Here is a 14,150-nt window from a genome sequence, read left to right on the forward strand (position 1 = left end):
TTGTACAACGTTATACAACCCTAAACTAATTTCAGAATACACTACACGATACAATACCATTTCAGAACATATAATATTGGCCAATATGTCAAATATGTAAATATTACATATAATGGCATTGAATGGAAGCGGACCATTTGTAACACATGTTACAAATGACCCGCTTTTGCAAGTTTTCTTTGCAGTTGCTTACAGACCAGAATGAACGTGAATTCCGTCTAAACACGATGCAAACTAATGAAGAACATAAGCATGAACACATCCATGTGGATTTTTATTCACCAACACCAAAGACAAAAATTGTACCACACATATACTCCAGGTGTAAAATTAGACGCATTTTGAAGGTAAACACTTCAAACTTCAAACTCCTGGCCACGTAGAGTACGTTGCTGTACACATACTGACGCGATGGCGTCATGGTGGCGTTGACCAATCAAGATATAACGTCCATGTTACAACCGTGAAGCGTTACAACCTTGGCGGCTCTCCCCTACATTTGTTACTAACATTAGGTTGTGGCGAAGTAGACACGTGGCCAGCAGATACTGTGTTTTGGACAAACAGGCTAGGTATTGGTGTTGATTTGGGTCAACTGGACAAACAGCGTGGTGTTGTTTTGTGTCTGTGTTTGTGTTGGAGCGCCTCAGTGTGGCCGTACAGGTCATGTGCAACCTCTTCCACAGAGAGATGGAGACACTAAATCTCAGCTGGACAAACATGTTTGCATGCATGCATCGCTGCCTTGCATGCTGTGTGCTACTGTTGAGTCTGTCACTTACTTTGACTGATTTATGGCATTGTCTTTCTGTTAAAATCCAACTATGTTAATTTAAGAACTCTGGGCATATAGGTCATTGTTTATTCACTGTGCACACGTGTAGCCTATTGTATGTCAGACTGTATGTCTGTCCCACAGTCACAATCCTTTAGTACTTAGGCTGTGGAAATATTCAGGACAAAACAATGGTACATTTCCAATAACCCATTCGTTACTACATGTGGAGTCAACTCCCGCCATTTATTTCTTCCCATAGTGCGTGGCAAAGTCGCTCTGGGATGAGTGCGCGCGTAGCGCGCACGAAATTCTAGTAATTAACGTTCCAATTTTGGAGCTCTGGCTCATGGACTAAGAACCAAAAATAACTGAACGGGTTCCCATTGGGAACCAACCGGTGGAAAAGGGGCCATACTGTAGCAACAAGAACCCCAAAAGGGGTTCCCGTCCTGAATGTGTTTTTTGTTCTCTCAGCAAGTTCTTCATGTGAGCTTTATCAATGCTAGATTTAGATGATCTAATATGACCCCAGATTGTCACCAGGTTAGGAAGGTTGTGACTTGTGAGTATAGAAGAGAATGATTCTACGCATTGTGGTTCTCAACACTTGACTCCAGGGATCCAGACTGCTGCAGGCTGCTATATTTCTGTTTTTACCAGGTAGTTGCATTTCCAATTTTCCAGGTCAAACGTTTCCCCAGGTGACTTAAATACAAACCAGCAGTAGTCTAGTGTAGCCTAGTGACTAGTCTGCACCCAGGACAGAGTTGAGAACCATGCACTTGTCTATGCTCGATTCTGTTTGTCTATTTGTGTATTCTCTATCGTGATATTGTGTGTTTCCAGATAAACCTTAAGCTATGCTCAACAACAACAAAAAATTCTCCATCCATATTACTCACTCAATATTAACATTCAAGTCCTCACAGTGACTCTAATCATTAGAGTCACTGTGAGGACTTCATTGCTTCCATGAAGGAAAATAGTTCATTAGTCAGACTAATGAACTATTTTCCTTCATGGAAGCAATGAAATCCATTTTAAATCCACAAAGAGAAATTGTTGTCAAACGATTTCTTTAAAAGCTGAACATATCTGCACGACTGCACCTGCTGCTGTTTATTTGCATAGTTTTATTTTACATAGGCCTATAGTAGTATTATTATCATTATCAAAAACTTTTAAACCCTACTCTTCTTTCCACTCCTATTCTTCTTCCCTTTCCTGAAAACGGTAAATGATGGAGCTCATATATTAAAAACATATTCTCCTTCTCCTTCTTTATACCTGTAAACCTGTGTTGTAGCCTACTTTGTATAAATAAAATTGTAAAAAACTAAAAACTAAATAAAACATTGATAAAACATGTTATTCTCATTATATTTTGTTGGCTTATGAATATATATTTACTTTTTGTAAATACCTCTCAGTCCCGACATAGTAGTTCCGGAGTGGTTTCCAACGGATTGTGTGGCCCTGGTCTTCCCCTAGTGGGTCTGATCGAGGGTAGCTACTGGGACCTAAGTTGGGACTTGATCACCCCGGCTGGGTCACCCGAGTGAGGGGTATGATGTTCGCGAGACCCGAAACCCCGATGACCTACAGTGATACATCACTGAGGATACGTCCCAGTTGCATCCATGCGATGTATTTTCGTTCTTGCACACACCTCATTTATATCTTTCATCAAATCAAGATCTGTCAATGCCTCAAACATATGAGTGTTACTGAATACTGATACTGCACTACCAGAAAGAAGACAGACTACCTCTTTCATTTTTAATATAAGCTTTTGGTCTTCAGGCAGAGGCTCCGAGCTGAGCTGCTATATCCACAAACTGAATTATGTACACTTTACACTATACTCCAAGGACAGATGCAAATATATGTTTATATTATATTTTGTCAACATGTCAAATGGCAAATCTGTAGGCTATATTGCAACTCTGACAGACACAAAGCAACCTTTAATCTGATACTAACGCAGTGAGAGGTAGCGGTGGAGACGGCATTAGTACAAACATTGATGGTTATCATCAAAGAGGAAGGAAACAAAGTGCTCTGGGATGTGTTACAGTAAGTAGTGGGGTGTTTACATGAATTCTAAGAATACTGTACGCAGAATTTGTACAGAGAGAATAAAATGTGAGGTTAGGTTACGACATGACATCTGTCATAAACTTCAAATCATCAGGTGCTTTCACAGCTACAAGACCATGGATATTGATCAGGCAAATTAGCACTATTAAAACTTTGGTTCACTGTCATTTAAGCTGCTCCTTCTGGCAACCAAGCCTCTGTTTAACAGAATATAGAATGAATGTCTTTCTAATTAATACATTTAAATAACATAAACCTGATATAATATAACATGATCAAATATATGATCGATAATGAATCAATATGCAAAATCTTATTTTATAGCAAGTAGGCCTACTGTTTAAATATGTGTAAAACCTTTATTGGTCATGTGTAGGCCTACTGTTGTCTGGATATTAAAGTGGATAGTTCTTGGCCCAATAACCCCAGAAAGCTATAGACCTATTTGTATTTTGGTTAAAAAACAATATGTGAGTGCTGTGCGTGTGTTATTAAGGAAAACAAGCCATACTACAAAACATGAATGATACATCAATTAAAATAAAATAAAATAACTTTTCTTTACCGTTGTACCCGTCCCTAACACAGGCCCAGGCTATCTCGTCAACAGTGAGCATTACAGTGCCACCATGTGGATGAAAATAAAACTTTGTTCACCCGGGCCGTGATGTCTTGGAATATTCAATAATAATAATAATCATAATATCTCAAACTTATATAGCGCTTTTCTGAGTACCCAAAGACGCTTTACATGGGGGGGCTTTACAGAGGTAACAACAAATTAAAAACAACTTTAATAGAAAAAGGAAAAAGAACACTAAAAGCTAAAGAACATTAAAAGACAGTGAAAAGGGTTAGCTAGGGAAGGCACCTCACCTTTTGAAGAAGTGGGTTTTGAGGGTGGATTTGAAAGTCAAGACGAAGACCTTCTGCAAACAGTGCCAGAAAATGTAATTCATATGGTCCATATGAATATGGAGCTTTGTTTTCTTTTCAATTGGTTTGCCATGGCAAGACTGAAGTGAAAGAAAACGTCTTCAGTGAATGTGATGAACACTATTTCCTTGTTGTGTGACCTTGGGATTGTTGTGTGTGAAAGTCAAGAGACCATGCATTTTGCATTTTGCATTTTGAGGCGGTGTTCACTGTAGGCCTACATGAACATCGCAGTTCTGAAGCTGTACTCACGAAAAGCTCTGGTTGTCTGGACGTACTGGTAGTCGGTCTGCCAGGGCCGGATTAACACCTCTGAGGGCCCCTGGGCACTGAAGCTCGAAGGGCCCCCCTTCACGCTCGCGCAACAATTTTGCTGTTTTGTGGCAGTTTTATGCCGTTACATTGGCCTATTTCCGGTCGCCTACCCCCCCCCCCCCCCCCCCCCAGAGTGCAGTGTTTCGTGCAGGAAAAAGCTTTGGCATGGTGCTGGGCGTGGGGGGGCCTTCTGGCTTCGAAAATTCGAAATTTTTGATTAATGAATTCATGAATTTGATTAATTCATTAAATAAGATTAATACATTAAGATTAATTCGTATTATTGCTCTTGTATTGCTATTGGAGACACTGGGGGGACACTGGGGAGACACTGGGGAGGCACTGGGGAGACACTGGGGAGGCACTGGGGAGACACTGGGGAGGCACTGGGGAGGCACTGGGGAGACACTGGGGGGACACTGGGGAGACACTGGGGAGGCACTGGGGAGACACTGGGGAGGCACTGGGGAGACACTGGGGAGGCACTGGGGAGGCACTGGGGAGACACTGGGGAGACACTGGGGAGGCACTCAGGGGCACACTGGGGAGGCACTGGGGAGACACTGGGGAGGCACTGGGAGACACTGGGGAGACACTGGGGAGGCACTGGGAGACACTGGGGAGGCACTCAGGGGCACACTGGGGAGGCACTGGGGAGACACTGGGGAGGCACTGGGGAGACACTGGGGAGGCACTCAGGGGGACACTGGGGAGACACTGGGGAGGCACTGGGCAGACACTGGGGAGGCACTGGGGAGACACTGGGGAGGCACTGGGGAGGCACTGGGCAGACACTGGGCAGACACTGCAGGGCAGACACTGGGGTGGCACTGGGGAGGTACTAGACATTTCATATCACACACACACCATGATTCACTAGCCCCCTTTGGCACAATTGCACTTTTCAGCTCCCCTTCTCACCAACAATAAAACACTAATCTTTTTAGACACCATTTATTTCATTCCGATTAGCAGGGAAATTTTCTGTGAAAAAAAAAAAAAAAAAAAAAACGTTCTTTTTTTTTTTTTTTTTTTTTTTTTGAGGGGCCCCTGTTGCCCAAGGGCCCCTGGGCACGTGCCCAAAGTGCCCATATGGTAGATCCGGCCCTGCGGTCTGCTCTGCTGTCTGGGGAACGGAGTGCTGCTGTGGCCCGGGTTCTGTTCTGTTTAATGGTTCTGTTTCAAACTTTTAGGCAGGAGTCAGGACTTTATCCTCCACGTGGGCATGCCTGATACGATCGAGTTGAGAGCTGTTTCTGAGTGGCACTCCAAGGAACAGCAATGTCCGTGTCAACCGTGTGTTCATGTTTGTTTGTTTGTGTGACTATGATCACCAGTACCAATGAGTACCAAAAGTGGCGCTGTTGTGCCAGAAACAGAGAGAGAGATAGTGCTGCACTGTTGCTTGCTAATGAGAGAGAGAGAGGTGTGGGGGGGGGGGGGATTTGCAACACTCAGTTCACACGGGTGTGATTTTTCCTTTATTTGCAGATGGGTTATTTTTTTGCCCTGCTGCTGCTACACTTGACACAATTTGTTTAAAATATATCTCGTGCGCAAGTGTTAGAAGGCTATTTCTATTATTTGGAGGGGCCAGCACAAAGGCTTTCAGAAATTATGTCATATGGCTGCTCGCATAATCGCATTGATTGATTGATTGATGATTGATTGATTGAAGTATAACAGTTTGCGGAACAGTAGCCGCTACTACATTTCAAGCACAACTCAATATACAAAAACTGTTAACTGTGTGAGTGGACGACCCAATAAAGCATTACACTTGTCTACAAGAGGGTCCACCTTGTTCAATTCATCAACATTCATCACAAAAATGCCGTGCGCAGGCCGCAGCACATGCACACACACTGTCTGATCAATGATCAATGAGCTTAAAGCAATTGGCTTTAACTTTTGGTATAGCACATCAGTGAGCTGGATGCAATCCTACCTGGAGGGGAGAGAACAGATGGTGGAGGTGAACAGAACACCCCGCCCCCATGACATCAGCTTGGCATCAGCAACAAACTGCAGGTTGAAAAGGCCCTCAGCTCTGAACTCAGTGAACTCGGTAGAATCTGCACCTGGCTTGCTGTCTGATAACAAACTATCATTACATCTGGTAAAAACGGAATCCATTCTCTTTGGATCAAATAGTAATTTTAGCTTATCTCACTTTAATCTCTCGGTTAAAGTGGGTGACAATATTATCATACGAAAAGAGGACATTTTTATTACCTACCTACCATCCTGGAGGCAAATGTTTCCTGTCAGGCCCGGATTGGACAGTCTGGCAATTGTGGCAAGGGGCCGGGGCTGAGCCAAAACAAAAAGAAAAACTAATAAAGAAGACATGGTAGCGTCTTTGGGCCGGTGCCACAAATGCCAGGGCCGATTTTCTGTGCCAGTCTGTACCTGATAAAATGCCACCAATGTAATAAAAAAGTCAACCAAAGAACAAGATTCCTGTACACTGTACAGGAATCTTTTTCTATACAGTGTACGGATCTCCTCCCTGTTCAACAAAAATACCTTTAATACCCTAACACTAACAGGAGCCAAATACAACCTCATGGTACCACAGCACCTCAAAGGCCCTTAAAAGAAGGCTCCAATTTCCAAACTCAAACTGGTCAGGCTACTATTTGGCTTTACTCCCAGAACCCACCTCACCCCTGCCCTTCCTCCATTTTGATAGGCTGGAATGGCTTAGGGTTGACGACAGAGTACAGCAACTTGCAATGGGCCTGGTCTACAAGATTCACTACACCACTAAGATACCCATGTATGATGTAGCTGTCAAAATACTTCCTTGTCAACGAAGTCCACAATCACACCACCAGAGAGAGTTCAACAAACCACGTTCAACCCAGATTTGTCTCAAACAAGGTATTAAATTAATTTAGCTCCTATATGCCACTAAAATGTGGAATACCCTACCAACAGCCATTAAGAAATGTGAATCCCTATTCCCTACTACTTCAAAACCACTCTCAAAGAGCACTTACGGACGGCTGCAATTCGAAACTGCCCCCCTTTTTCCATACTGTACATGTTTTCCCCTTTTTTACTTTCTTTAACTGTATGATTTCCTTTTTTCATAGATGGGTATATTTAAAGTTCTGATGAATTGAAAATGGAGGACCCTTGTTGTAAACGTCTAAAGTGACTTTTCTGGAGATCAAGAGTCAAGACAGGAAATCTTTAGTGCTTTTACCTCAAAAACCAATACATGGATTTTTATTCTCAGGATGTTTCTGCTATTCAATACAAAATAATAATAATACAAATAATGTTCCGGTGCAGTTCAGTGAAAGGAATGAACACCAAACATTGTAAAATAACCACAATTTAAAGAAATACATTACCTGGAGTCAGAACTAAAAGCTCAGAGCCCCATTTTATACCTATAGTGGTTTCAGTGGAACTGAATTCCTGGCAGGAAATACAAGAAAAATAAAATCTGGCAATGCCTCAAACACATGTTTTTTAGGGCGTATAGGCAACAGTGTAGTCATAGTCATACTGTGAATCGAGGTATAGTGGCAATAATGGTATATCTGTACATGACCACCATACACTATCTACAGTACCTTTTTCAGCACATAATGGAATTATATTATTTTATTTTATTGTTGACCTGAGATTTTCAAACACAAACAGCTCTTCCTGCACAAACTGAATTATGTGTTCATAACAGTTTGTGTACACCTGTACAGTATCATACACTTTTTTTTGTTTTTCACATTGCATTTTGTACATAAATTGCATTTCTCAAACATAAACCCCCCCGAGGGGGTCCCCAGTTAGGATCACACCCATTGTAACCACTTTATCCATATTTTATACATTTTATAAAATATACATTTTATACGTTGTTTAATGCAAGTTTTTTGCCACTCAGTAGGTGTTCCCGCATACCTTCTGGGTATGATGTCACACATCATTTCTTGTATTTCTTGCAATATTGATACTTAAGTAAAACATGTACTTTTTCCATCACTGGAACTTGAGCACAACCACTGATACCTTATCAACACTGCTCAACAGAGGTCCGCTATATAAAAAGGGTCTACCTTGTTCTTTGAACATTTGTTTAACAAATGAGATTTGCGGCAATCTTATTCATATAGAACATTTGCCTCTCCACTGACAACACCGACTTGGTGCATTTGAATACCAAGCCTGTGTAACAGCCTGCATCTGTGGGTACAGACTTTAGTTTAGACATACTATTGGTCGGACTGTCATTAGACCAACAACCTACCCACAAACCCAAACCTAACCGCAAGCATGGGAGCAGCGCATGCCATGTTTTAATCTGTGTGTGCATCCCGTATCAGTAGGCTATATTTCAACTCTTACTAGATACAAAGTAACCATTGACTTGATGCTAATCATACTAACTGTACAGGAACTAACACTGGAAGTGGTTATCAAAGAGGAAGGAAACTGCACTCTTAGAAGTATTGGTCTTCTTTAGGTTTGAAAAGTAACGTTTTTTACAGTGCTAAATAATAATAATACTAAAACTACATGTTTATATGACATTTTCCCCCATTCACATGATCACTTTTGAACCAAAGGTAAAAACAAAAAAAGGGGGAAGAAAATAAAACACAGGGTTTTTCCTTCGTGTCACAACCTGCATGGCGAGTTGGTGACATGTGAATGAAAACAAGGCAAGTACACCATGTGATCTTCAATTGTTTCGCCATTATCTACGTCTTTCCCCCGTCATGTCTTCACATCCGCCCCCTTCTCCTGTACTTCTGCACTCTCTACTGTCTGCACCTCCCACCGCAGGGCCTGGTGCACAAAGCACACCAGTTTTCTTTCTCCATCTACACACAACAGAGGAGTGTTCACTGTTCAGACACCAGACACCACACATGCACACGCACACACAAAGCTTATAAAAGGGCACAGCACAAATACGAAGAAAGTCACCTGACCGATGGCATCACACCCTGTTTTTGCTGTTTGTGTCATCCTGCCTGCCATGGGACAAGCACGATATTGTGACAACTAAGTCTGACCCCAAACATTACGCACTCTGTTTTGCTACCATTCCCTGTGAGACACACACTCATGTATAAATGGTAATGGGATTTCCCCAGTGTTTCCTCCAACATCCAGGAAAGTGAAGCTATGACAACACGATGAATGAAAAGTGAAAGATATCCAGCCATTATCACAAACACATTTACGACCATCAAGACTGCATAATGAAAGTCACTGTAACACGTGCGGACAACAGAAATAGCTTATATTCCTGACCATTCCAAATGTAACAATGTTTTATGATGATCCTGACCATTCCAAATGTAACAATGTTTTATGATGATACATACCAACTGACACTCATCCAACAGTCCTTCCTTTGCCTTACAGTGGATCATTCAATAATTCATGATATGAACACATGGGCAGTATATAAAATATAATAACAATGTAAATTGCAAACGCAATGATGCATGTTGATTCACAACTATATTTACAATGGGATACATAATACATGATAGAGATTAAAATGTTAAAGCTGTATCAAGGTGAAGTACAATTGACCTTTTTGAGCCATTTTGGTATAGTTGTGTAATTACTTCGTCCTTCACAGTTGATAGTGATTAAGGCTGAGACTGTAGTGTAGCAGAATCATTCCAGTGATGCCCAATAGCACCACCCTCACTCCATTTGACCTAAATAGCAACCTACATTGGTATTATTTGTAACACCAAGTAAAAGTAATATTACACTACTACTCACAATAAATATAATTTGGCCCCCACTTTTTCCAGGGTCTTTTTGTCACCATGTCAATATGGCTGCTCTAAGAAATACCAATTAGCTCATCATGACATGGCACTAAAACTTCCCCTTTAAAGACTCTATAGTCATGAAATTTCTCTTCTGGGTCACAGGCTAAAACGTTTGGGAACCACGGCCCTAGACACACCCCCGCAGTTATATTTTATATAAATGGGGGCGGGACATACCGTAATTAAAAACACAATAAAATTGACATTGTCTTGAATTAATTTACATTTCGTCAAAGGTTTACTTTTTTAAATACCATGACTGCTACTTGTTTTGTTTGTTTGTTTTTGGCAGATACTACATATTAATATATAATATAAAATGATGTCAAGTGAAATGCAATAAATAAGTGGTAATGTTTTGTATCTAGGCCGGGTCTTTGAGGTACCTTTGATGTGGGGGGACCTCTTAGAAAAAGCGAATGCTGGGATTTTTCATTATGACACAGTGGACCTTCACCCTTCAGCCTCATGACCCACACATGAACTTTTCTCTTTGGAACAGACCGAATGGCAGACAGTTCACTTGCGAGAACCCTCTCAACTCTGGGTTGACTGTGCCTGTTGCTCAGTGTTTATCTGATTTAAAACAACCTTCTCGGAAGCCTGGCCAGGCAGCAGTTCTTTACCTAGACTTAACTCCCATAGAGACAGGCTGGAGTCAACATCGCACCCTGTTGCACACCTCAGCATCTCAACTGCGCGTTCTCTGAAGTTCCTGCACAAGGCGAAATAGAGCATAGGATTAAGGCAGCTGTGGATGCAGGCCAGAGCATATGTGACCAACAGACCCGTCTCCAAGCAGCTCCTTGTCTTCTGACAACCGCCAACAGTGGCAGGGTCTTGTGGCATTTTTGGTGCGTTAAAGATTGTATCCACCATAAGGGTTATGTTGTAGGGCGCCCAGCAAATAAAGAAGACCACCACCAGGGCAAGGATGACCCTGTCAGCCCTCTGCTTCTGGAGGCCCTGGGAGCCTCGCTGCAGTTGCAGCAGGATGCTGGCGTAGCAGAAGATCAGGACAGCTGAGGGCAGCAGGAAGCCCATGATGTGGTAGAGAAAACGGGATCCCAGACGCCATTCAGTCGTTCCGAAGAGCAGGTAGGTGTGAATACACTCCATCTTGTCTTGTTTCTCATCTTTCACAGCCTGCAGGAAGACCCAGTCGGGGATGCTGAGGAGAATGGAGAGGAGCCAGACTGACAAGCAGCTGAAACGAACAAACCAGGCCTTCCAGCGGGAGAACATCTGGGCAGCGTGGACGATGGACAGGTAGCGGTCCAGACTGATACAGGCCAGAAGGAAGATCCCACAGTAGAAGTTGATCTGGAAGATCCAAGAGGTTTTATTTGCCACTCACTCATACAAGTACGTGCAGTGACATGTTGCTGAGACATGTGCTAAGAACATATTATGCAATATTAAACAAGCTAAAATAACAGGGTAATACAAGCTAAGAAAAAGCATACAAATAATTAACATGGGGAAGTTTGGGGGGTTACAGAGTTAAGTAATAGATGAAAGAGAGAAAGTGAAATCAAAATGAAAAGAGAAAGTGAGAGTTATGCACAATATGCACTGCAGTTTTACCAAAGAAAGTTCTTCTCATATTTAATTTTAAGGTATTTATGCTATCTGTGCATTCCTGCCAGTCCTCTGTTATCTCATTACGTTTTCTGCAAAGGCAACTTTTTATAGCTTACCGCCCCAGCACATTCCTTTCTTGATAACCATTCCTCCCCAAACTCTAAAGTGAAAGGAACACACAGCTACTTATGACTATGCACTATTTTGAAACAGTAACGCATGGCCTTTTTTCTTTTCTTTCAGGTATTAGTCCTTAAATTCAATAAATTGTCACTTCACTGACCCCGAGTCCCGACCCACAGGTTGAGACCACTGCATTATACCACTTGTATGAGTTGTAAACAGAAAGATTTAGCAAGGCAGTGCATCGTATCAGTATGTGGTATAGGCTGAGTCGTTAATATTACCGTGAACATGGCTCCGGCGATCTTACACAGGGGTGTCCCGAAGCTCCATCCCTGACTCTTTGTGGCCTGATCTGCCCAGAAGGGCAGTGTCACCAGCAACAAACTATCAGCTATACCCAGGTGGAGCACGAAGGTGTCTGTCACACTCCAGGCCCGTCTCTTTTGAAACAACACCACCGACAGCAGCCCATTTCCCAGCAGACCTACTATCATGGCCAGAGAGTACAGAACCGGAATGAAAATGGCCTCAAAACGATAAATTCCCTCTGGCTTGCACTCATCCACAAAAGCATAGTCGTCGTCATAATCATAAGTGACGTTCTTTTCAAATATCCCTCGGCGGTCCAGATCCATCTTGGTCTGTAGAAAAGGTATAAGTCTCAAATTAAAAATGCTATATTATGGTGATTTTTCTATGACTATAGATACAATGCCAATAGTAGCAGCTCGTACAGCTAAAATCCTGTCATGAGTGGTGCTTTCAGTTCTATGAGCTGTTGAGAGCAGTATGCTGCCGTGAGAATCTCTACTCTCAATGACCAGCTCAGACTTTTATAAACACAGTGAGAAAGCCCCACATATCTCACATGGTGCTGATGTCAACAGATGAAGCAATTCTGGAATAGAGGTCCCTGCAAGGCCTACAGTTCATTTGAAGACCAATGAAATGACCTTTACATTCACGGTCATGTGACACCTTGCTCCATTTGTGCTGGTGAATTCAATATACCATAATGATGATGATGGTAATAATAATAATATCCTAGTAGGATAATAATAATAACAACAACAATGTTATACTAATACCTTTGTGTGTAGGAGACACTACACACAAAGAAGACTCGTATGGCAATGATAAGCAAGCATATGTTAATGTTATGTTGGCACTAGGCAACGAAATCGCGCGCACACGCACGCACACACACACACACACACACACACACACACACACACACACACACACTTCACTTCACTTAAAAGTAAAACAGCAACAACAACAACAACAGAGATTATTATATTATAAAGGGACTGTAGGACAGTACTATCTACTGGAATGAAGACAGTCACTTACAGTGTTCATGATGTTAGTCATGTCGTCCAAGTTACTTCCATTGAAAACCAGAGCGTGTGATCGCTGCCTGCTGCTGTGCTGACACACTATATATAGAGATGGAAAGCTAAACCAAGTAACCAACCTTCCCCCAATGCATGGGTTCGTACTTGTACGAAGAAGAAAGTCCACGTGTGGTCTTTCTCTACTTCTAGATTTGTAGCTCGGCTGTCTTTCACAGTTCACACACAAAAGAAATCACACCTCGATGAAGCTCCCTCTCTTTTTTTGCGAACACACATGAAACGTTTCATTGAATCAACTAAAACCACACGCAGACAGAGGAAGCCGGGTCACAAGGCTCAAGATGATCGGCCGCCACACCACCACAAGCAGAGGATTGTCCTGCAGGGTCAGGACTGAGGAGCAACTGGGATGAGTTTTTTGTATCAACCGTCAACTCAAACGGTCCGACTCCGAAGTGGTTCAATGAAAGCGGTGACCCATCGAATTGTGTGACTCCGCGTGTCGCTGCCTGGCGGTCAAAAAATAAAACTAAATTGCACACATAATATTAGGGGCACAACAGCATACAGCAGTTGTCTGATGGTCACATTAGACTCAGAACTCAGAACGGTGACCATTGCTCTGATCAGCACAATATACATTTTGAAGGCGCGCGTTGGCCTGTGTAATCTTGAGGCTAGTCTGTCTCTGACTGATTGACTAAAGGACAAAACAACGAGCCCTGGAGCTGCACAAGTGACAAATCTCTAGTCAACACATTTCGGTGTAACACTCAATACGCCTCTTCAGTTCACTGACACACACACACACACACACACACACTGTCACACACACTGTCACACACACACACACACACACACACACACACACACACACACACACACACACACACACACACAATGTGGACACATTTTCTGTCGGGCAACCAGTTGGATTCTACGAGAGATCACATGTCAATGTGACTCATCACTTCATTAGAATAACAAATGAACGGCCGGGTCACCGCTGTCTGCAGCTCCTGTCCTCCACACGGTCAGCTGGACACAAAAGCAGCGTACTAGGAACAATAGCGAGCACAGACTGTGAGACAGCCATTGTCCACTAGATGGCAACATGACGGTGTTGTGCTTGAGCCA

The 14,150-nt window shown here is 42.5% G+C and overlaps 1 protein-coding gene across 1 annotated transcript; it reads right to left on the reverse strand.

Annotated features, from left to right (window-relative positions):
- Window positions 1–9,408: 9,408 nt before the first annotated feature.
- Window positions 9,409–13,448, reverse strand: LOC308318492 (C-X-C chemokine receptor type 3-like). Its single transcript, XM_080768065.1, has 3 exons — window positions 13,009–13,448; window positions 11,937–12,296; window positions 9,409–11,268 (listed from the first exon to the last, which is right to left on the reverse strand). The coding sequence occupies exons 1-3, from the start codon at window positions 13,027–13,029 to the stop codon at window positions 10,483–10,485; spliced, it is 1,167 nt and encodes a 388-aa protein (XP_080624191.1). The 5' UTR covers window positions 13,030–13,448; the 3' UTR covers window positions 9,409–10,482.
- Window positions 13,449–14,150: the final 702 nt, after the last annotated feature.

Source organism: Protomyctophum bolini, assembly GCF_963924005.1.
Source record: "Protomyctophum bolini genome assembly, chromosome: 7".
Lineage (NCBI taxonomy): Eukaryota > Metazoa > Chordata > Actinopteri > Myctophiformes > Myctophidae > Protomyctophum > Protomyctophum bolini.

Excerpts from the sequence above, each read along its gene's own strand:
- LOC308318492 (XM_080768065.1), bottom strand. The coding sequence starts at position 13,029 with ATGACTAACATCATGAACACT. Across the intron at positions 12,297-13,008 it reads TGACTAACATCATGAACACT|ACCAAGATGGATCTGGACCG; the intron begins GTAAGTGACTGT and ends CCTTTTCTACAG. Across the intron at positions 11,269-11,936 it reads TCGCCGGAGCCATGTTCACG|ATCAACTTCTACTGTGGGAT; the intron begins GTAATATTAACG and ends TGGATCTTCCAG.